This window comes from Moschus berezovskii, chromosome 7 (assembly GCF_049115385.1).
Source record: "Moschus berezovskii isolate FMDL1 chromosome 7, NW_MosBer_1.0, whole genome shotgun sequence".
In the NCBI taxonomy this organism is placed as follows: Eukaryota; Metazoa; Chordata; class Mammalia; order Artiodactyla; family Moschidae; genus Moschus; species Moschus berezovskii.
Window position 1 is genome coordinate 52,939,594 of NC_142466.1, and position 23,014 is coordinate 52,962,607.

General features: G+C 40.9%; 1 protein-coding gene across 4 annotated transcripts in view; it reads right to left on the reverse strand.

The window, feature by feature from the left end:
• The window catches only part of PTAR1 (protein prenyltransferase alpha subunit repeat containing 1), a 63,534-nt gene extending 41,031 nt beyond the window's left edge, over positions 1-22,503 (reverse strand). For 3 of the 4 annotated variants that reach the window (XM_055428366.2, XM_055428367.2, XM_055428365.2), the window contains exons 1-2: positions 22,326-22,503; positions 13,784-13,953 (exon numbers count right to left, since the gene is read on the reverse strand). In XM_055428366.2, the coding sequence (XP_055284341.1) occupies positions 13,784-13,953; positions 22,326-22,411 (256 nt within the window). In that variant the 5' untranslated portion in view covers positions 22,412-22,503. Of the gene's footprint in view, positions 1-13,783; positions 13,954-22,325 lie in introns of those variants that run through there. The other variant, XM_055428368.2, reaches the window with a different exon arrangement.
• Between the last annotated feature and the right edge of the window lie 511 nt (positions 22,504-23,014).

Genomic DNA, 23,014 nt, shown 5'->3' on the forward strand with positions numbered 1-23,014 from the left:
TGGAGAAGCTCTATAGTTAGCAAAAAGAAGACCAGGAGCTGACTGTGGCTCAGATCATGAACTCCTTATAGCCAAATTCAGACTTAAATGGAAGAAAGTAGGGAAAAACACTAGACCATTCAGCTATGACCTAAATCAAATCCCTTATGATTATACAGTGGAAGGGAGAAATAGATTTAAGGGACTAGATCTGATAGATAGAGTGCCTGATGAACTCTGGATGGAGGTTCGTGACATTGTACAGGAGACAGGGACCAAGACCATCCCCATGGAAAAGAAATGCAAAAAAGCAAAATGGCTGTCTGAGGAGGCCTTACAAATAGCTGTGAAAAGAAGAGACGCGAAACGCAAAGGAGAAAAGGAAAGATATAAGCATCTGAATGCAGAGTTCCAAAGAATAGCAAGGAGAGATAAGAAAGCCTTCCTCAGTGATCAATGCAAAGTAATAGAAGAAAACAACTGAACAGGAAAAACAAGAGATCTCTTCAAGAAACTTAGAGATACTAAGTGAACATTTCATGCAAAGATGGGCTCGATAAAGGACCAAAATGGTAAGGACCTAACAGAAGCTGAAGATATGAAGAAGAGGTGGCAAGAATACACAGAAGAACTGTACAAAAAAGATCTTCACGACCAAGATATTCACGATGGCATGATCACTCACCTAGAGCCAGACATCTTGGAATGTGAAGTCAAGTGGGCCTTAGAAAGCATCACTACAAAGATAGTGGAGGTGATGGAATTCCAGTTGAGCTATTACAAATCCTGAAAGATGATGCTGTGAAAGTGCTGCACTCAATAAGCCAGCAAAATTGGAAAACTTAGCAGTGGCCACAGGACTGGAAAAGGTCAGTCTTCATTCCAATCCCAAAGAAAGGCAATGCCAAAGAATGCTCAAACTACTGCACAATTGCACTCATCTCACACGCTAGTAAAGTCATGCTCAAAATTCTCCAAGCCAGGCTTCAGCAATATGTGAACCGTGAACTTCGCGATGTTCAAGCTGCTGCTGCTGTTAAGTCACTTAAGTCGTGTCCGACTCTGTGTGACCCCATAGACGGAAGCCCACCAGGCTCCCCGGTCCCTGTGATTCTCCAGGTAAGAACACTGGAGTGGGTTGCCATTTCCTTCTCCAATGTGTGAAAGTGAAAACTGAAAGTGAAGTTGCTCAGTCGTGTCCGACCCTTAGCGACCCCATGGACTGCAGCCTATCAGGCTCCTCCATCCATGGGATTTTCTAGGCAAGAGTACTGGAGCGGCTTGCCATTGCTTTCTCCGAGATGTTCAAGCTGGTTTTAGATAAGGCAGAGGCACCAGAGATCAAATTGCCAACATCCACTGGATCATGGAGAAGGCAAGAGAGTTCCAGAAAAACATCTATTTCTGCTTCATTGACTATACCAAAGCCTTTGACTGTGTGGATCACAATAAACTGTGGAACATTCGAAAGAGATGGGAATACCAGACCACCTGACCTGCCTCTTGAGAAACCCGTATGCAGGTCAGGAAGCAACAGTAAGAACTGGACATGGAACAACAGACTGGTTCCAAATAGGAAAAGGAGTACGTCAAGGTTGTATATTGTCACCCTGCTTATTTAACTTATATGCAGAGTACATCATGAGGAACGCTGGGCTGGAAGAAGCACAAGCTGGAATCAAGATTGCCGGGAGAAATATCAGTAACCTCAGATATGCAGATGACACCACCCTTATGGCAGAAAGTGAAGAGGAACTCAAAAGCCTCTTGATGAAAGTGAAAGAGGAGAGTGAAAAGGTTGGCTTGAAGCTCAACATTAAGAAAACAAAGATCATGGCATCTGGTCCCATCACTTCATGGGAAATAGATGGGGAAACAGTGGAAACAGTGTCAGACTTTATTTTTCTGGGTTCTAAAATCACTGCGGATGCTGATTGCAGCCATGAAATTAAAAGACGCTTTACTCCTTGGAAGGAAAGTTATGACCAACCTAGACAGTATATTAAAAGGTAGAGACATTACTTTGCCAACAAAGGTCTGTCTAGTCAAGGCTATGGTTTTTCCAGTGGTCATGTATGGATGTGAGAGTTGGACTGTGAAGAAAGCTGATAGCCGAAGAATTGATGCTTTTGAACTGTGGTGTTGGAGAAGACTCTTGAGAGTCCCTTGGACTGCAAGGAGATCCAACCAGTCCATTCTAAAGGAGATCAGTCCTGGGTGTTCATTGGAAGGACTAATGCTAAAGCTGAAACTCCAATACTTTGGCCACCTCATGCAAAGAGTTGACTCATTTGAAAAGACTCTGATGCTGGGAGGGATTGGGGGCAGGAGGAGAAGGGGACGACAGAGAATGAGATGGTTGGATGGCATCACCGACTCGATGGACATGAGTCTGAGTGAACTCTAGGAGTTGGTGATGGACAGGGAGGCTTGGCGTGCTGTGTGTGATTCCTGGGGTCGCAAAGAGTCAGACACGACATAGCAGCTGAACTGAACTGAAGCCTATATTTAATAACACAAAGTCAATAATATTTAGACATATCGTCTTCATTTTAGTAAAACTGAATAAGAGAATTTTAGGATAAGATGATCAAGCTAGGCATAAAACTAAATACAATAACCTCTAGCAAGCTCATATTAAATGCTAAGTAAATAATATAATAAAAAGTGTTATAATTATTTAGAATTATTGTGTACCAAGTAAATTATTTATTTACATTATTTCATTTAATTCTCACAATCATAATCCAAGATATCTTTATTTCACCTTACAGATAGGGAAACTGCCATTTAGAGAGTTTAAGCAATTTCCCCAGAGTCACCCAATTAGTATGTGGCAATGTCTGTATCTTACTGCTTTTAATATCTGCAACTGAAATGTTTATCTACAATAAATAATTGGGACATTCTCAGTGTTTTAATAAAAGAGAAAATTTAAAAATCTAAGAGTAAATACACATAAACACATTCATTTAAAAATATTTTAGTGAACACTAAAATCAATTATTCTATTCTCAATCATCTTAGTAAAAGATTAACATTTATTGTTAGCAATGTGGGAGACCTGGGTTTGATCCCTGGGTTGGGAAGATTCCCTGGAGAAGGGAAAGGCTACCCACTCCAGTATTCTGGCCTGGAGAATTCCATGGACTACAGTCCATGGCGTCACAAAGAGTTGGACACGCCTGAACAACGTTCACTCTCATGTTCACAATGTACTATAACGTTTACTAAATGAGCAACAAAAGGTAGGATTAGCACACATTTTACTTTTGACCTTTACCTTCCTCATTGTAAGTATCATGGAATGTCTATGCTAATACCTACTATGTAACATCAATGCATATACTGTATAATGTCAATATGTCCGTAAAGAATAATCTAATAAAATTCTTCCTTCTTTCACTTTTAGACACTAATTTAGTATTTACTAGGGAAATTAAACACAATTTTCTATACCATTATTCCTTTAATTCCAAAACAGTCCAAGTATTAACTATGTGCAGAGATTCAACTAGGCCACAGGACTGAGAGAATGGATATTATGAGAAATGGAAGATCTGACCTTGCCTTATAGAAGGCTAACCTTTAGCTGGAGAGAACGTGTAAACAGTTAGAAGGCAAACTAAAATAACTGTGAAATAAAAACATACACCACATCGTGAGGGACACCAAAGCAGCCTCAATTAATTCTCACTGGAGTACCCAGGAAAGACTATAGATGAGTCGACAGTAAAGGGCACTGCAGACTGTGCTTTGAAAAAGTATGAGCAAAGGTAAAGAGGGATCTTCACACACAGGGTGCTCTTAAAAGACTGTGGGTTCCACATGGTGACTAAAGCTCAGGATGCTGGAGAAATATACCTGGAAACTAGACTCTGGTCCGAATCTCCTTATCAGCCTGCTGTTCCATTCCTTTCCCTTCGTGTGCTATGCTCCAAACCCCTTCATTCCCTAAACGTACCACCCACCTGCCTACCTTTTCTTCTTTGGCTATTAACTCAGATTTATATGCTTGCTATTTTCTCTGCCAAAAATGTCCTCCTATTCCCAAACTTAAAAAAAAAAAAAAAAAAAGCACCTTTCTTTATAAAGGCCTTCCTCAGACTTCTCTGGTGGCATAGTGGGTAAGAATCCGTCTGCCAGTGCCAAAGACATGGGTTCAATTCCTGGTCCAGAAAGATTCCACATGCCATGGAGCAACAAAGCCCATGTGCCACAACCACTGAGCCCTCAAGCCACAACTACTGAAGCCTGCAAGCCTAGACCCTGTGCTCTACAACAAGAAAAGCCACTGCAATGAGAAGGCCACGCACCACAACGAAGTGCAGCCCCTGTTCACTGCAACTAGAGAAAGCCCACACAAAGCAACACACAGCCAAAAAAATAACAATTATTTTTTTAAAAAGAGAAGGCTTCCTGACCTACTCAGCTGAAAGCAATCTTTCATCTTCTACGTTTTGTATTTATCTTACCTGGTGGTTTAGTCACTAAGTCGTGTCCGACTCTTGCGACCCCATGGACTATAGACCGCCAGGCTCCTCTGTCAATGGGATTCTCCACGCAAGAATACTGCAGTGGGTTGCCATTTCCTTCTCCATATCTTACCTAGCTGACTTTCCTGGTGGCTCAGACGGTAAAGCGTCTGCCTACAATGCGGGAGACCTGGGTTCAATCCCTGGGCCGGGAAGATCTCCTGGAGAAGGAAATGGCAACCCACTCCAGTATTCTTGCCTGGAAAATCCCACAGACGGAGGAGCTCGTGGGCTACAAGTCCAAGAGGTTGCAAAGAGTCAGACACCACTGAGCGACTTCACTTTCACTTTCTTTCACTTTACCTAGCTAACCTCCTATAGATATTGTGCTCTTAATAAGGCTGTACATTTTTTGGATGCAGGTTCTCTTTAATACATCTTCAAATTAGCCATTCAATCATCAAAGATGAAAAAAAATATGGTCTCTGCCCAAAAGAAATTTCATGTCTGCTCACAGCAAAGGCCTTAAAGCCATTCTGCCTGGGTTCAAATCTCAACTTCTCTACTTACTGCCCATGTAACTTAATGTCTTTGAATTTCAGTTTTCTTATCTGTGAAATGGGGATCATAACATTAACCTTAGTGCTGTAAGCAATGAGATTCATCCCATTTCTCCAGAGCGGTTTGACACACAGTTTGACTCAATAAATATCTGTTCAACTAACCACCATTGCCACTTACAAAGAAATGAGTATTTTCAACATCAATTAATCAAAGAAGTAAAAAGAAAAAAAAAATGAGGCAGCTGTTCTCACGATGAAACAGTCTAAATTTCTAAACTTGTATGATAAGCAATAACTCAAAACCAGTTGGTTATTAATTGACTATATGAAAATGTACATGATGGGAAGGCTTCTGGAATTTTTTTCAAGTCCACAGTTTTTCAAAATCTACTATACTACCCCAGATGATATGATAAACTTTAGTTTCTGGCACTCTCCTTTTCTGCATTAAAAAATATGTGTATGTGATCAATCGTAGTTGCTATTTGTTCACACTTTTAATGCAACTCTCTCCCTCACCCATAAATGAAGATGAGTTCATTTTCACAGGCAAAAACTGAAACAGAAAATACCCACATCCCCACTTTTCAATTTGTGGCTGTATGGAGAGGAAGGCTAATCAAAGTAACATTTCTTTTACTGGAGGGCAACAGCAGATGCTGGGTTCAGAGCCCAGGTCTACTAGTAGCTGGGAAGTTCCCAGGCACATCACTTAATCTTTCTGTGCCTTAGTGCTCTCCTCATATATAAAACTGAGCTAATAATAGTGCTGTCTCATAGGGGTATTAGATAATTCATGCCCATGAAGTGCTAGAGCAGTACCTGACACAGGGAAAGCACTCAATAACTCCTGTTACAAAGCCTGTATCTAGCCCAGTTATAAATGATACTGGGATGGGATGCCACCAGAGGGACGAAAAGAATCTCTTGAGCTGGCTGAGCACTGAATGCTGAGCACTCTCTCAAACCACCACCCCACTGCCCCAATTCTCTAAACATACTTATTCTCTAAATACAATACAAACTGCTAACTCTTCCTGATTTAGGACTCAAGTTCAGATGGGACTGCTTTTAGAAAGCATTCCAGTCAGATCCTAGAGGTGTGGGTGAAATATTGATAGAATACCTGAAATGGAAAAAGGCCAAGGAAGGAGAAATAACTAGGTTATAAATACTGGTCATAATTAAGAATCCTTCCTGTATTACATGTATTTTTATACTCTTCTCTTCTACTGGCTCTGGATAAATGAGAGAAAGGAAACCTGTGTTTCTTGAGTCTATGGCCTGCTGGTCTCTGTGCTGGGTGCTTTAATTCACATGTGATTCTCACAACAACCCTGAGATCTGTTAGAATTCTCTTCTTTTGGTGTGGAAATAGGAGGTTAAGTAATTTGCCTAAATGACTTCAGTGTGCTAATAAATTGAGTCTAAATCCAGAAGTTTTCTTGTAAAGAAGATGCTCCTTCCAACCTAGCACACTGTCTACCATTACTTTGCTGTCTTCCAGTAAGGGCTGAACCAAAAATCTAAAGATAAACATGCAAAAATCAACAGTTGACTCTATATTTCATCAATTATATACCATTTCTTTGTGGTTTTACCAAGATGTGAGCTACTGAGATCCCTACAGTCCCTTGAAATTAAACAGATCTCTCTCTAAACACCAGAACATATACCAGCAAATAACTATTCCGTGTTACACTCACTCTAATATATGACTGGCTCATCATCACATCACAAGGAAAAAATGAATCAGGGTACAGTATACATAGGAAAAGAAGTAGCTAAATTTCATCTGCAAGGATGCTATAGAACAATCAGCGAAAAATCAATATGCTTTCTTGGCTTCCATGCATTCTAGAAATGATCCAAGGTGAGCAGTCACCTGGTATGGGTCACTGGGTTTGACAACTGTTTCTGAGAGAGATACGTTTTCATGCATCTAAAAATAAATCCAAGGTCAACTTGGACTGATTAATCTTTCCTCTAAAATACATGCAGGTTACCACAATAAGAGAAGCTTGAGGTAAGGTTATGTAGTAAATACCAGAAAGACTCTTTTATTATTATAGAATACATCACTGAATCAATAGCCAGACTAAGCTAAAACCTCTTGCTTACCAAATTCTTGTTATTTATTTGACAAATGTCTACTGAACACATTCAGTTCAGTAGCTCAGTCATGTCCAACTCTTTGGGACCCCATGAAACACAGCACACCAGGCCTCCCTGTTCATCACCAACTCCCGGAATCTACCCAAACCCATGTTCATTGAGTCGGTGATGCCATCCAACCATCTCATCCTCTGTCATCCCCTTCTCCTCCTGCCTTCAATCTTTCCCAGCATCAGGGTCTTTTCAAATGAGTCAGCTCTTCATAACAGGTGGCCAAAATATTGGAGTTTCGGCCTCAGCATCAGTCCTTCCAATGAATATTCAGGACTGATTTCCTTTAGGATGGACTGGTTGGATCTCCTTGCAGTATAAGGGACTCTCAAGAGTCTTCTCCAACACCACAGTTCAAAAGCATCAATTCTTCGGGGATCAACTTTCTTTATAGACCAACTCTCACATCCATACATGACCACTGGAAAAACCATAGCCTTGACTAGATGGACCTTTGTTGGCAAAGTAATGTCTCTGCTTTTCAATATGCTGTCTAAGTTGGTCATAACTTTCCTCCCAAGGAGTAAGCATCTCTTAATTTCATGGCTGCAATCACCATCTGCAGGGATTTTGGAGCCCAGAAAAATAAAGTCAGTCACTGCTTCCACCTTTTCTCCATCTATTTGCCATGAAATGATGGGACTGGATGCCATGATTTTAGTTTTTTGAATGTTGAGCTTTAAGCCAACTTTTTCACTCTCCTCTTTTACTTTCATCAAGAGGCTCTTTAGATCTTCTTCACTTTCTGCCGTAAGGGTGGTGTCATCTGCAGTATTGATACTTCTCCCGGCAAGCTTGATTCCAGCTACATTAACAGTGCTGAATAAATAAAGACAAGCCACAACCTTTCTTTCTAACAAACTTATAACCTAGATGGAAAAACACTGTTTAAATAACCAACTACAATAAAGTGTGATACATTCTACTACAATTCCTTATGAATAAGGACTCCCACAGGAGTGCAGAGGAGTAATTATTACTTCCTGGAGTAGTCAAGGTGCTTCACATGTGTCTGTATCAGCAAACACAACAATAATAACAACATTAGACCTTAACCTGACCTCTGCAAAGGCATGGAGTTAAGGCAGTGGTACACAGCAAAGTCCAAGAATGGAACAGTGTTTGGTATGGCTGGAATGTATATCAAATAGCTGCAAACTCAAACATTTCTAGGGTTCAAATAAATGGCAAAAGAGGCAAAGCAAACCTAGTAAGTAGTAATGATACTGCCTCAGTGTCTGAAGGACATGGGAGGTTGTGGTCAACTGGAATAGGCTTGTCTAGTCAAGAAAAGCAGAAGCTATGATGCCGACAAAGGTCTGTACAGTCAAGGCTATGGTCTTCCCAGTGGTCACATACAGTTGTGAGAGCTGGACTGTAAAGAAAGCAGAGTGCTGAAGAATTGATGCCTTTGAACTGTGGTGCTGGAGAAGACTCCCGAGAGTCCCTTGGACAGCAAGAAGATCAAACCAGTCAATCTTAAGGAAAATAAGCCCTGAAAATAAAGGACTGATGCTGAAGCTGAAACTGCAGTATTCTGGTCATCTGGTTGAAACAGCTGACTCACTGGAAAAGTCCCTGATGCTGTGAAAGATTGAGGGCTGAAGGAGAAGAGGGAGTGAGAGGAGATGGCTGGATGGCATCACCAATGCAATGGACATGAACTTGGGCAAACTTCGGGAGATGGTGAGGGACAGGGAGTCCTGGCATGCTGCAGTCCACACGGGCTTGCAAAGAGTTGGACACGACTGGGTGACTGAGCAACAACCAATGATTCCCAACCAACTGCAGCTATGCAGAAATGGACATACCCAACGCTTCTGATGTTTCCAGCGAAGACAGAAATCCAGATTTCCATCCTAATTTTAAAAGTTCACCACAATTTAGAATGTTAATCCAATTAATTTTTAAAAATTTAAAAGCATTATATAAGCATGGCATCTGGTCCCATCACTTCACGGGAAATAGATGGAAAAACAGTGGAAATAGTGTCAGACTTTATTTTTTTGGGCTCCAAAATCACTGCAGATGCTGACTGCAGCCAGGAAATTAAAAGATGCTTGCTCCTTGGAAGGAAAGTTATGACCAACCTTGATAGTATATTAAAAAGCAGACACATTACTTTGCCAACCAAGGTCCGTCTAGTCAAGGCAATGGTTTTTCCCGTGGTCATGTATGGATGTGAGAGTTGGACTGTGAAGAAAGCTGATTGCCGAAGAATCGATGCTTTTGAACTGTGGTGTTGGAGAAGACTCTTGAGAGTCCCTTATACTGCAAGGAGATCCAACCAGTCCATTCTAAAGGAGATCAATCCTGGATGTTCATTGGAAGGACTGATGCTAAAGCTGAAACTGCAATACTTTGGCCACCTCATGCGACGAGTTGACTCATTTGAAAAGACCCTGATGCTGGGAAAGGTTGGGGGCGGGAGGAGAAGGGGACGACGGAGAATGAGATGGCTGGATGGCATCACCGACTCTGTGGACATGAGTTTGAGTGAACTCCAGGAGTTGGTGATGGACAGGGAGGCCTGGCGTGCTGTGATTCATGGGGTCGCAGAGAGTCGGACACGACTGAGCGACTGAACTGAACTGAACTGATAAGCTGAAACTAAATAAACATGTGGGCTGGCTTCAGCCTGGGGGGTTGAGAGTCTATAACCTCTGATGCTGACTATAAAGTAGAGGGAAAAGCTGGTGATGGAGCCTACAGACAGTTCGTGAAGGCGCTTGAATACTATGCCACAGAGAATGACTCAACCTTAACCCTGGAGACATCAAAAACTAAGACAGACATTTCAGTAAAGAATCTTTCAAACTGTGTTTCTAAGAAGTATTGTTTAAAATGACTCATTAGTGGTGTGATGAACATGGATTAAAGAGAGACTAAAAATGGGGTAGACTAGCTACGAGGTGATAATATTTGTCCAGATCAGAAATAAGTGAAGGGATGAAATCCATGCTCTGTGACAACCTATACAGGTGAGATGGGGTGGGAGGCAGGTTCAAGAGAGAGGGGACATATGTATACCTATGGCTGATTTATGTTGATATATAGCAGACACCAACACAATATTGTAAAGCTGCTGCTGCTGCTAAATTGCTTCAGTCGTGTCCGACTCTGTGTGACCTCATAGACGGCAGCCGACCAGGCTCCGCTGTCCCTGGGAATCTCCAGGCAAGAACACTGGAGTGGGTTGCCATTTCCTTCTCCAATGTCTGAAAGTGAAAGTGAAGTCGCTCAGTTGTGTCCGACTAGTAGCGACCCCATGGACTGCAGCCCACCAGGCTCCTCTGTCCATGCGATTTTCTAGGCAGCTTGCCATTGCCTTCTCCGACTGTAAAGCTATTATCCTTCAATTAAAAATAAACAAATTGAAAAAAAAAATAAGTGAAGGGTTAAGAGAGAGCTCAGTGCTGAACTGACAGCGGGTGTTTTGAGAAAGAGGAAAGAGCAAAAGAAGATGACAGAAGTGGTGACTTGGGGATAGAGTGTGGGAATACCAAGTCAGAACTCCAACGCTATGGACTGCTCCCTTGCTTTCTGTTTCTGTCATGGATTTTTTATAAATTAGAATTACAGTATCTCACCTCTCTCAAACTAAACATGGCTATTACCGCAGCAGACTTTTAAAAAATATTTGTTTCTAAGTTATTAATCAGGGAAGCTGTGATGGTTAGTTTTGGTTAAACTATGGTTAAATGTGACTGGGATGCACAGATTAAACATTATTAAACATGATTTCTGAATACATCAGTGTGAGGGTGTTTCTAGATGAGATTAACATTTGAATCTGCAAACTCAGTAGACAGCCCTCCCACTGTGGGTGAACATCAATCTGTTGGGGTTTCTGAATAGAACAAAAGGAGGAAAACAGAAGAATTTAGCCCTGTTTTGCTTCTTCTCTGTCTGCATGAGATAGGACACCTCATCTTATCTTCTCCAGCTTTCAGACTGAGATTTAAACCATTGGATTCCCTGCTTCTCAGTCCTTCAGACTCAAGGAATTAAATCACCAGTGATTTCTGGGTCTCTAGCCTGCAGAAAGCTGAATGTGGGACTTCTCAGCCTCCATAATCACGTGAGCCAATTTGTCAAAACGAATCTTGTTTTTTGTACACATAAAACTTTACATATATGTAAAAATTTTTCTATTGGTTGTTGCTATGGAGAATCCTGACTAATACAGATGATTTCCAAACATCTAAGGAATTCAGCACATTAATGAGAACGGGAATTCAGTTTGGATAAAAGGAAAAACTTATGTCTCCGGAATAAAGGTCACCTGCAGTTAAAGATTACATTCTTAGGGGAATGCCTAGGATTTTGGCATGATCAATCACACAGACACTGACATTTCTGAAACTGTTTTTAAATTGTCAGCTTTCTTCACGTGGCTCTTAAACATGTATTTCTACAAGAACAGTTTTAAAAGTATAGCATTTTCATGAAACAACTGCTTTTTCCTAATACTTTTAACTTTTTTCCTTAGTAAAATTCACTACTGTGTTCTTCAGTTCCCAAGTTTAGCAGAGTATTTCTACGTTAGTTTGCATTTTCAGGTATCTTTTCTGGTCAATCAGAAACTCACATCCATATTTTCACCAATACAATATACAACCTAAGTAGTATATGACACCTCACTGAATCATGCTGTCCCTGCTCCGCAAAAAGTGAAATTGAAAACTTCTTCCATGAGGATACAGGTTAGGATAAAATCAAGTTGCTCCTGTATACGTGCACAGTTGCATCAGAGTTCAAAGCTTAGATGTCAGCTACTCATGTGAGTGAGCTTAACCATTTGATCTTCCACTTGGGTTCTCCTGGGTCGATCAAGATAAAATTATATGATGAGAGGATTTAGCAAAGCCTACAGTGCTTTGCCCAGAAAGACAAGAAACAGGGAAATAGAGACAAGAACTTGGAAGACAACAGGAAGAAGGCAGGTTCGGCTAGCACATGTCAATGAGCAAAAGCTAATGATCTGAAACAATAGCCTTTGACACTAAAAATTCAGTTTCTTCTCTACACAAGATCATCATTTGTCTTCCCCACACAGAATTAGTTATGTATTGGCTCAATTATACATTTCTGTGTGCCAGAATATACACAATATAGCTCTGTTAGACAAAATAATAATAATAACTTCATGGATTCACATGGTGCTACTGTGTAACTTAATGTCACTGAAAACTACAGTAGGGTAATGGAGAATGAAAGGAGATCTAACAACAGATCAATATCTTACCTTTAAATTTATGCCTAACCTATGCCTTTAAATTTTTGCCATAAACTTAATAAACTTAGACATAGCCTTATAATTAATAAATAAATATCAGTGGACTAATTGATTGAAACACAGGAAGTAGAAAATATTTCACATTAAATCTTCAAATCAGATTCTTTTTTCTACTGGTCTAACAGGGAAAAGTGCTATTAACCTGTAATGACAATATATTAAGGACATGCCAAGAGGAACACAAGGAAATCAATATGTCACTTTTGGCAACACTATTCTCTACAAAGAGATTGTTTTTCACTCAACTGGAAGCTTTCTGAGTAAAGGAAACATGTATTATGCATATTTTTATCCTCCACAGTACTTAGAGCAGCTTCTGGTATAAGTAGGCCTGGAGTAATGGTTACTGAACTTATAATTAAAATTCTCTAAGAAACACAGTTCTTATTCAAAATTAGCCACCAGGCATACCAAGACATTTAAGGTACTGGTGTATGTGGGAAGGGAAAGGAGCTTTATAGAAATCGTCAAGAATATGATCTTGGATGAGTATTCTCCAAAAAAGTGAGAACTCAGGTCTCTCTTTTACCTAAAATATAAACAGAATTTGTGTACATGGAGGCTTAGCAGCCTCTGGAGAAGGAAATGGTATCCCACTCCAGTATTCTTGCCTGGAGAATCCCATGGACAGAGGAGCCTGGTGGGCTACAGTTCATAGGGTCTCAGAGTCAGACACGACTAAAGCAACTTATCAGACATGGGGGAAAACATGGAAGAGACACCAGGTGGGATGAACAGGGATTGTCTGATGCAGCAAAGAAGTTTCTCTGCAGAGAAGCAGAAGGAAGGAAGGCTGGGATGGTTTTCTTTTGCTCGTTTCAGCAACAGGACACAGAGGGCCAGAGCTTAACTGGGATCAGAATACAACAGCACCACTATAAACCACTGAGCTGCTTCACAGCATTACCACCACCATCAAACCTTGGTTATCTCATATGAACTGTTACTAAATGAGTTCTATTGCTCATAACTTACTTAAGGATTAGAAACCAAAGAAACAGAGCTTGTAGGGACTAGAGTTCACTACACAAATTTTCAAACCTTTTTCAGTCATAAGATATTAAATCAGAAGTAGGGAACCTGGCACCATGGTTGAAGCACCTTCCAGAGAATCACAATGGATGCAAAATTAGAAAACGAGTGATGAGTCCAAACTCATTTGACAGAGAAGTTAAGAGCCTGCCCAGTCAATGAATGAAAAAGCCAGAACTAGAATCCAGGAATGTCAATATCACAGAGGGTTCTTCCTACTATACTTCATGCGGCTTCTGAAAAAGAAAAAGGACAGTCTCCATACTTACCATCTTTGTTTAGCCACTGCTTTCTTGTTCTGTACAAAAGGAGCTTGTTGTGGACATACGGTAAAAGGAACTTGACACACCAGCTCTCCACACCAAGTTTGTTTTCAACCAGGACTATGGGACTCCGGTTATACCTAGCTTCAGGACATGGGATCAGGCCAATTTCATCTCTTAATATGTAAAACATAAAAAGAATAAAAGGTAAGAATACTAGCTTTAAAAAAATTTCAGATCCTACAGAGTATTAAAAAACTGCACATATTTCCTTTTCTTACAAATATTTAGCTCACCCACTGGATTGGTAGAATTTTAAAGTTTCCTAATACTAACAAGAACATGGAAAAAATACTATTTTTACTTGTGGTGATAGGAATGAAAGCTGGTCTAATCTTTGAATAGAGATTTGAAAATGTCTGTCAATTTTTTAAGTACATATACACTTTGACACAGCAATTCTACCAGTCAGAAATTAACCTATGCCAAGATATAGGAATTCATTGGATATTGATGGCAACATTTCAATAAAACTGTTGATACTCTAAATGTGTATCAAACAATATAAGACTGGTAAAATAAATGTGGGCCATCCATGTGATACAGCTGTGAAAAAAAAAAATGAAGTAAATCTGCATATGCTGGTATGGAAAGGGTGCAAAGATATATGAAACAAAAAAAGCAAAATGCCAAACACAGTGTTGCATTAAATACAGAGTTGCATTAAAAAATTTCCTTCATATAATCTTTTAAAAAGATACAGAGTTGCATTAAAAATCTTCTTGGAAGAATACCAAGAATCTTTGGGGGAGAGGGTTTTATTTTTATATAGTTTAAATTTTCTAATTATTTGTACATATTAGTTTTGTTTTTTAAAAAATGTCAAAATGTATATATGTTTGCCTGCTAATAAATATATGCAGACCAAATTACTAATAAAATTATATTATCAGTGAGATTGTGAGCCATTTTTTGTCTTTACACATTTCCAAAATAAAGAAATATGCTAGCAATAAGTGTTAAAACACAAATATTTCAAGATTTGATCATTTTCATCTATGGTAGCCTCTAATCCCTTAATTCACCTCAACTTAAGCTGAAAATTTACATTATAGGCAGAGATTTAATAAACAAGAGGGAGGGGACATATGTATACCTCTGGCTGATTCATGGTGATGTTTGGCAGAAAACAACAGAATTCTGTAAAGCAATTATCCTTCAGCTAAAAAATAAATTTTTAAAAATTTGATAAAAGTGGGGGAAAAAAAAAAACAATACATAGGGCAGTTGACTTACACAGTAAATGAACCAACAAACACCAAAATGTTTTTGTAAAACTTGTACACATGCCTTTCAACTATATAGAATTTACAGTTCTCATCTATGCGAAACATCCTTTCTCAAACAGTATGTTCTTCCCTTAATTAAAGAATAACTAACAAACAAGAAGCCTTTTAACAAAAGCAGTTGACATAAATATTTTTAGAGGGTCTAAAAATCTAAGCAGATTTTTTTTTAAATGTGTTTTTAAAAAAACAGAATCAGTTCAGTTCAGTCGCTCAGTCGTGTCCGACTCTTTGCGACCCTATGAATCACAGCACGCCAGGCCTCCCTGTCCATCACCAACTCCCGGAGTTCACTCAAACTCATGTCCATCGAGTCGGTGATGCCATCCAGCCATCTCATTCTCTGTCATCCCCTTCTCTTCCTGCCCCCAATCCCTCCCAGCATCAGAATAAAGAATTGGTTTTCAGAGCTTGTGTGTGACATTATCTATCATGCTCTTGGCTTCCTCTGCCAAAAGTGTGTTGGCTGATAGATGCAAAGAGGAAACTTGTTCGATTACAGATTATAAGAAAAGACTCCTTTTTTTTTGGTTAGGTCACCATCACAAGCTGGTGGGAGGCTCTGGAACTAAAATAAAATCCGTCCTGGAAACTCTTCTGCATAGCTCAGAAGTAACCTACTTTCTACTGATTACTTTTTCAGTGACACAGGGATATATCAATAAAAGAGGGTGTGCTAGGGGTTGCAAGTCACTAACTAGTCTTTCAAGTTGATCTAACTCCAAAAAGACTTTGGCACCTAAGGCTTTTTGTCCTGAAACTGACTCAGCTGATTCAGGGTGTTTTGGTACATCATGCCAATACTACCCAGACATTTTCTGAACACAACAATGAATTAGATACTGCATTAGATTCTGAAAATGCAAAAAATGAATAAAATAAGGTGGTCCCAAACTACACAAAGCTGATGATTTCGCTGGGGAGTTGTGTCAATATCTGTAATAAAATGTTAACACACTTTGCCATTCCAGTAATACAGATAAGATTCTTAGGAAAAATGGGCCAATAATGCTGAGGGCATCTAAGGCCAATGTCTAGTATTTCTAAATATATTTTTGTATTTGGTGATATGAAATCTAATCTAACTCACTATTGGGATAACTAGCCACATGATCTATAACTGACTAAATACATGTATGAATTGCTGATATTTTCTTGGGTTCAGGTGTTACTATGTAAAATATTTTTTAAAAAACAAATTATAGTAAAGAAAATAATAAACTCAGTGTAATTAATTCAATAAAGTCTGCTTCCCGAGATCTTACAACACTTAAAAAGCTGCAAAAGTCAATATGAATGTTAGAGTAACAAGAATAAAAGAACTCTAGCTTCTGGGTACAGTCCATTTTGGGGGAGTATTTTTTACTTAAATTCACAATGTAAAAACCTGCCTTGTTCACGACACCAAATATAAAATGCCCAACTAATAATCTGATACCTAAATGAAAGGATAGAACCATTTGCACAAATAAAAAACACATTTCTTTAGTTTGCCTACTATTCTTCCAAGAAATAATTTTACAAAACAAGAATGCCTTGGACATAGCAGGTGGCCAATAACTGCTACTGAAATGCTGACTATCAGCACACTTCAGGGTTATATTCGAATAAACAGTTTTCAAAGACTGTTGCTTCTTGACTCTCCAAAAGAACATCACCTCTAACTTCCTTCTAATCCTAGTTCTGTCAGTATGATATAAATACATCTCTCTCTGTATATATCGTTGTCTCTGCTGCTGCTGCTGCTATGTCACATCAGTCATGTCCGACTCTGTGCGACCCCACAGACGGCAGCCCACCAGGCTCCCACGTCCCTGGGATTCTCCAGGCAAGAACACTGGAGTGGGTTGCCATTTCCTTCTCCCATGCATGAAAGTGAAAGTGAAGTCGCTCAGTCGTGTCCGACTCCTAGCGATCCCATGGACTGCAGTACTGGAGTGGGTTGCCATTTCCTTCTCCAATCGTTCTCTCGATCTCCTATCTTTTGGCCCCAGCAGACCTCCATTTTTTTTTTATTTGTAAAATGAAAGTATTACATTATATTTCTAAATAAGGAAAACGGGCTGCTAGGTTTCATCCAGCTTTCAAATTTTATAACCCAGAAACCCAAAAACTATTCTCATGTAAAGAGAATGAAAATGGTCATATCAGGGAATACAAAGCACTAGGGTGGGGGTTGGGAGACGGGGATAAAAACGTTAAAAGGTAGTAGGACGCATAGACAAAAGCACTCAATCTTCTAAGGTCCAGGATTCTAGTTAGTCTCCATCAGTGTGGACTTGACTAGGCACTTGCCATCAGTATCCTCATCTGAAATACAGGAATGACAACCCTTTCCCTGCCACTTATGAAAAGCAAGTAATACAATGTAAAGGATGTGGTAAGCTACAAAGTATCAGGCAAAGATGAAGTATATTATCATTAATTCAGTTAAGAGCCTGAAGTCAACCAGAAAAGTTCATTGGTTAGCAGGTTAGCTAAAGCAAAGAAAGCTAATAAGCCTTTGTCAAGTTATTTGACCCTAAAATACAGTGCTATGCTGCTTCCTAAAAATATGACATGTACTTTATAAAGATGGGTAGGTCAGTAAGATTCCAAATAACAGTGTGTTTGACTTCAGACTTCTCCTATGCCTAGTCCCTTAGGTCATAGTCCATTTTTTTTCAGACACTTTAGAATTCCAGAATCATTCTGAAATTGGAAGGGGCTTCATTCCTCCAGTCTCTCATTCTGTCAGATGAGGAAACAGATCCACTAAGGTTAGGTGATTAACCAAGGTCACAGTTGCTGCTGCTGCTGCTGCTGCTAAGTCGCTTCAGTCGTGTCCAACTCTGTGCGGCCCCATAGACGGCAGCCGACCAGGCTCCGCCGTCCCTGGGATTCTCCAGGCAAGAACACTGGAGTGGGTTGCCACTTCCTTCTCCAATGTGTGAAAGTGAAAAGTGAAAGTGAAGTCGCTCTGTCGTGTCCGACTAGTAGCGACCCCATGGACTGCAGCCTACCAGGCTCCTCTGTCCACGCGATTTTCGAGGCAAGAGTACTGGAGTGGCTTGCCATTGCCTTCTCCATGCTTGTGGCTTAATTCAAAATCTTAGTCACTCCACATTATACGGTTCAGTTTTAATATTTGGGGACTATCCTTCCCTCCCAACAGGAAGCTGGTAAATACCACTTTTATAAATAATTGGACCTATTCCAGCTTAAGTGTTGTTTCAGAAAAGTAGAGATAAGAGAAGCTGTCTAAACACGAGGAACAAGGTCAGTCTTAGGTCTCCATTTAGACCTACCTTTGTGCAATAAAGTAGTCACCAGGCATATGTGCCCATTATGTATCAATCAATCAAAATTAAATAAAATGTAAATCTTAGTTCTTCTTTCACACTAGCCACATTTCAAGCACTCAACAGCTATATATGGCTAGTGGCTACAATTTGGACAGGACAGATTAAGAACATTTCCACCATCAGAGATATTTCTGTAAGTGCCTTGAGTATAAGAACTGTATTTTATACTTCCTATTTCTTTTTAATTTATTTTAGTTGGAGGCTAATTACTTTACAATATTGTAGTGATTTCTGCCATACATTGATATGAATCAGCCATGGTTTTACATGTGTTCCCCATCCTGAACCACCTCCCACCTCCCTCCCCATCCCATCCCTCTGGGTCATCCCAGTGCACCAGCCCTGAGCACCCTGCCTCATGCATCGACAGAAAAGATGGTAGCTCATAAACAATAAGAGTTCAATCAATATTACAGTAATAAAAATTAGTAATTTTCTGGATGAGAGAACTCTGACATGACTCTAACTGCACTGTAAAAAGCTGTCCTTCACATCAGCACGGTGTTTGTCAGTTCAGTCACTCAGTCATGTCCAGCTCTTTGTGACCCCATGGACTTCAGCACACCAGGCTTCCCTGTCCATCACCACCTCCTGGAGCCTACTTAAACTCATATCCATCACATCGGTGATGCCATCCAACCATCTCATCTTCTGTCTTTCCCTTCTCCTCCCACCTTCAATCTTTCCCAGCATCAGGGTCTTTTCCAATGAGTGGGTTCTTTGCATCAGGTGACCAAAGTCTGCACATGAAGCTAATACCTGTTCTCTGGGTCAAGCTGTCAGTTGTTTTTCCAAAGTATTCTCTAGCAGTCAACCATACAAACATTTGTATGGTATTTTTCAGTTTATAAAGTGTTTCACATTCATCACTCAGTTGGCCAATATATTTTCTAAGAAACATAGGGATTCAGGTTAAGTCTAATATTTACCTAGTGGCAACTAAGGGCAAGACACTGTGTGAGGTAATTTTCCTATGTTTTCAGGCTGAAAAGGGGTAACCTATCCATATCCACCAGTAATAAAAGCCACATTTCACCCACTGCATCTTCAACTCCTACTGGTTAGAAATTTTCAGAGACAAAGTCAATACGTTTACTACAGTAAATGTTATCTAATAAAATTACAATTGATCTTGTATTTGTAGGAAAGAGGAAAACAAAAAGAATGAAAAACTTTCTTTTATAATACTGAACAGTACAATTAGGTACTAATTTTGACGTTAACTAGTGCTTTTTTCTTTTAACTAGAAATAGAGCTGATCGCCGAAGAATTGATGCTTTTGAACTGTGGTGCCGAAGAACTCTTGAGAGTCCCTTGGACTGCAAGGAGATCCAACCAGTCCATTCTAAAGGAGCTCAATCCTGGGTGTTCATTGGAAGGACTGATGCTAAAGCTGAAACTCCAATCCTTTGGCCACCTCATGTGACGAGTTGACTCACTGGAGAAGACTCTGATGCTGGGAGGGACTGGGGGTGGGAGGAGAAGGGGACGACAGAGAATGAGATGGCTGGATGGCATCACCGACTTGATGGACATGAGTTTGAGTGAACTCCGGGAGTTGATGATGGACAGGGAGGTCTGGCGTGCTGTGATTCATGGGGTCGTGGAGAGTTGGACACGACTGAGTGACTGAACTGAACTGAGAGCCGGGGAAGAAGTACGAACAATTCTGAAAAGTCCAAATGTCGAAACACATTTTTAAAGTTACACTGTGATACTACCGAAGACATTGTTACTATGGGAAATACGTACTAAAATATAGCTGAATATTAAATAACGAGTTAAGCTACTTACAGTTTTTAGTTCATCATTATTTCATATTATTTCTAATGCCCAACTTATTTCAAGCTTTAAAATATTGTATGACCCAAATGCTTAGTAACAATTCTAAGTTATGCATTGACAGCACATCGAAGAGATCTCATTATAAAAATGCAACTAGGAGGGGGCAATTAAAATCATTTATGAGTTTTAATAAAAGCTCTTCCCAGGTGGCTCAATGCTGAAAAATGTCTGCCTCCCAATACAAGAGACTCAGATTCAATCCCAGGGTCGCAAAGATTCCCAGAAGGAAATGGCAACCCACTCCAGTATTCTTGCTTGGGAAATCCCATGAACAGAGGAGCCTGGAAGGCTACAGTCCATGGGGTAGCAAAGAGCCGACACAACTTACTGACTAAAACAACAACAACACACTTCAATAAATATGATCCAGAAGAACTGGGATGTGTTCCAAACTGCACTGTGTCAACCTGCCAGGCCAATGAACACTCAATCTCAGATTTTCCAAACTAAGATGAATACTGTATATTAGAGTTCTTTCTAACCTCCTCAATTTAAGAAATTAATTCTTTAAGAAAAATAACCCCAAATGATAAGAAAACAGGCCCTTCCTTCATTTGTCCAACTTTTTTTCTTGAGGATGTCTCTTATTTGCAATAAAGCTCTCATTCTCAAAAAGGAACTGAAAGACTGATATACAACAAGGCATCAAAGCATTCTTTAGAAGGCCCAGTACCCACTATGGTTACTGCCAGGAAATCATTCCAAACGCTCTCATTCTGAAAAAGGCACCAGTCACAAGGGGAAAGGAAGTGGATGCTGTCAGAGGTGGCAGGTGTGTTTTGAGGCCAGCAGTGTCCTGTTTTTAATGAGGCACAGCTGCACGTCTCCAATTGTGTGCCCCAAGGGAGCAAGACATCTGAGAGCATCACCTTGAAGGAAAAGAACATTTCATTTAGATGAAGGTTTGGCGTCTCTTTTAAGCAGAAAAACGTAAGGAGTTAGAATGCTTAAAAAGAATAATTCATGCGTTCCAGTTTAAAGAACAAAATATAAAAAATAAACAAACTCCACAAGCAATTAGATAAAGTGAAAATAATGTATTAATAAAACTGGACTCCCTGTTTATTTCTTTTGAGGAGAGGAAAGGAAGGACAAGAAAAGAGTTACACTCTTGGTTCTTCCTTATTTTGTATAATGTGTAGATATTATATCTCTCCTTTAACACTTTCCTTTATACTGGTTACATAAAAGCAGAAGTATCAGAGCGAATACGGTCTCTTCTGGGATCTTCCTGAAGAACTCTAAGTAAAATGGAAAGGAAGGAGGGAAAAGATACATGTGCCAGTTTTTGTGGTGTCCTACTTAAAGACGGCAACAGCGTTTGAATTAAAAAAAAAAAAAAGAATATGCTCCCTGCAACTACGAACCAACTAATGTTAAAAAGTGTCAAGGTTTCTTTCATCTACTTTACACCACTCAACCTGCGCCTACAGAAGCCACACTCTTGCGAATGCCCTGTTCACCTTCGAAGCAAAATGCTTCATCGAAGTCCCTCTATAATCTTAGGACAGGTGAGGCCAAAGTCAAAAGCAGCCTCAAACTACCTTGAGCTAGTAAACTGAGGAGTTTTTGCCCCACAGAGAAGATGATCGGTAACCCCTTCTTACCAAGGTCCGGGATGAACCTCAAGAGCTGTGTTAACAAAGCACCTAAGAGACCACACCGAGTGCCTGAAACGGATGTACGACGTGGACACACGGGTGAAATCTTTCGAGTTTCGTGAACTCCTGGGAAAGGGGTGGGAGGGAGGAGACCCAAACAAAGTCACTACGATTTGATTTTCCGAGGTCACTTCTAAGGAAGTCAGCCCGCGAGCGCGTTCAGGCAGCGGCAAGCTGGCCCCGCGGCGGCCGAAAACGGCCGGGGACCGACCAGGTCCCGTCGGCTCCAGCGAGGAGGGCGCGGGCCAGGACCCGCCACCGGAGGTCAGCTCCAGGCTTGACCCCGGCCCCGCCCGTGCCCGACGACCCCCGCAAGCGGCGGAGGCGGGGGCGCCGTCGGCGCGCGACTCACATGTGCGGGTTTCTCCTGAAGGCATTGGTGATGTCCTTCACCACCCGCTGCACCAGCACCGCCACCTCCTCGCTCGTCTCGGCCATGTTGGCGGCGGCCGCGGCGGCTCGGGCGCGCCTCCGGGAGAGCGCCGAGCAGCCCGCGGGAGTTCCGCGGGGAGCGCGCGCGTGTGCGCCGGTTCGGCCGCGCCCCGCCCCCGCCGCCCAGGCCGCCGCAGAGCATTTCCGGGTCAGGCTGCCGGCGGTAAGGGTGTGGTCGTTAACCGGGCCAGAGTAGCGTGTTTGGTCGCTGGCTTCCCTAGTCAGCGGGTTTCAAAGAGTCCGAGGTTATGCTGCAGGTTCATTTGCAAAGTTACCTCAGGTCTCTGTTTTATACATTTTATTTTAATTTCTAGTCCACTCGGTACCGTAGAGTGAGGGGTCCTGAGGTCACTTCCAGAGCCGAGTCTGGCCTGAGCACCCTGCCCAGACCACCAGTCCTCAGTCTACTCAGCCGTTGAGGAAAGGAGCCGGTCCCCAAATGCTCATGGAGAGAAGGTTAACCAAGAGTGAAGGTTCTCTTAAGCAGTTAGTCCCTTGACGTTCTGAGAGTTCGTTCCCTTTATCGGAATAAGTTGGAGGGTGTAAGGTCACGAAAACGGTGTCTCAAGCTGTAAGGAAATAACCCAGACACCAAGGGAAAGTAACAGG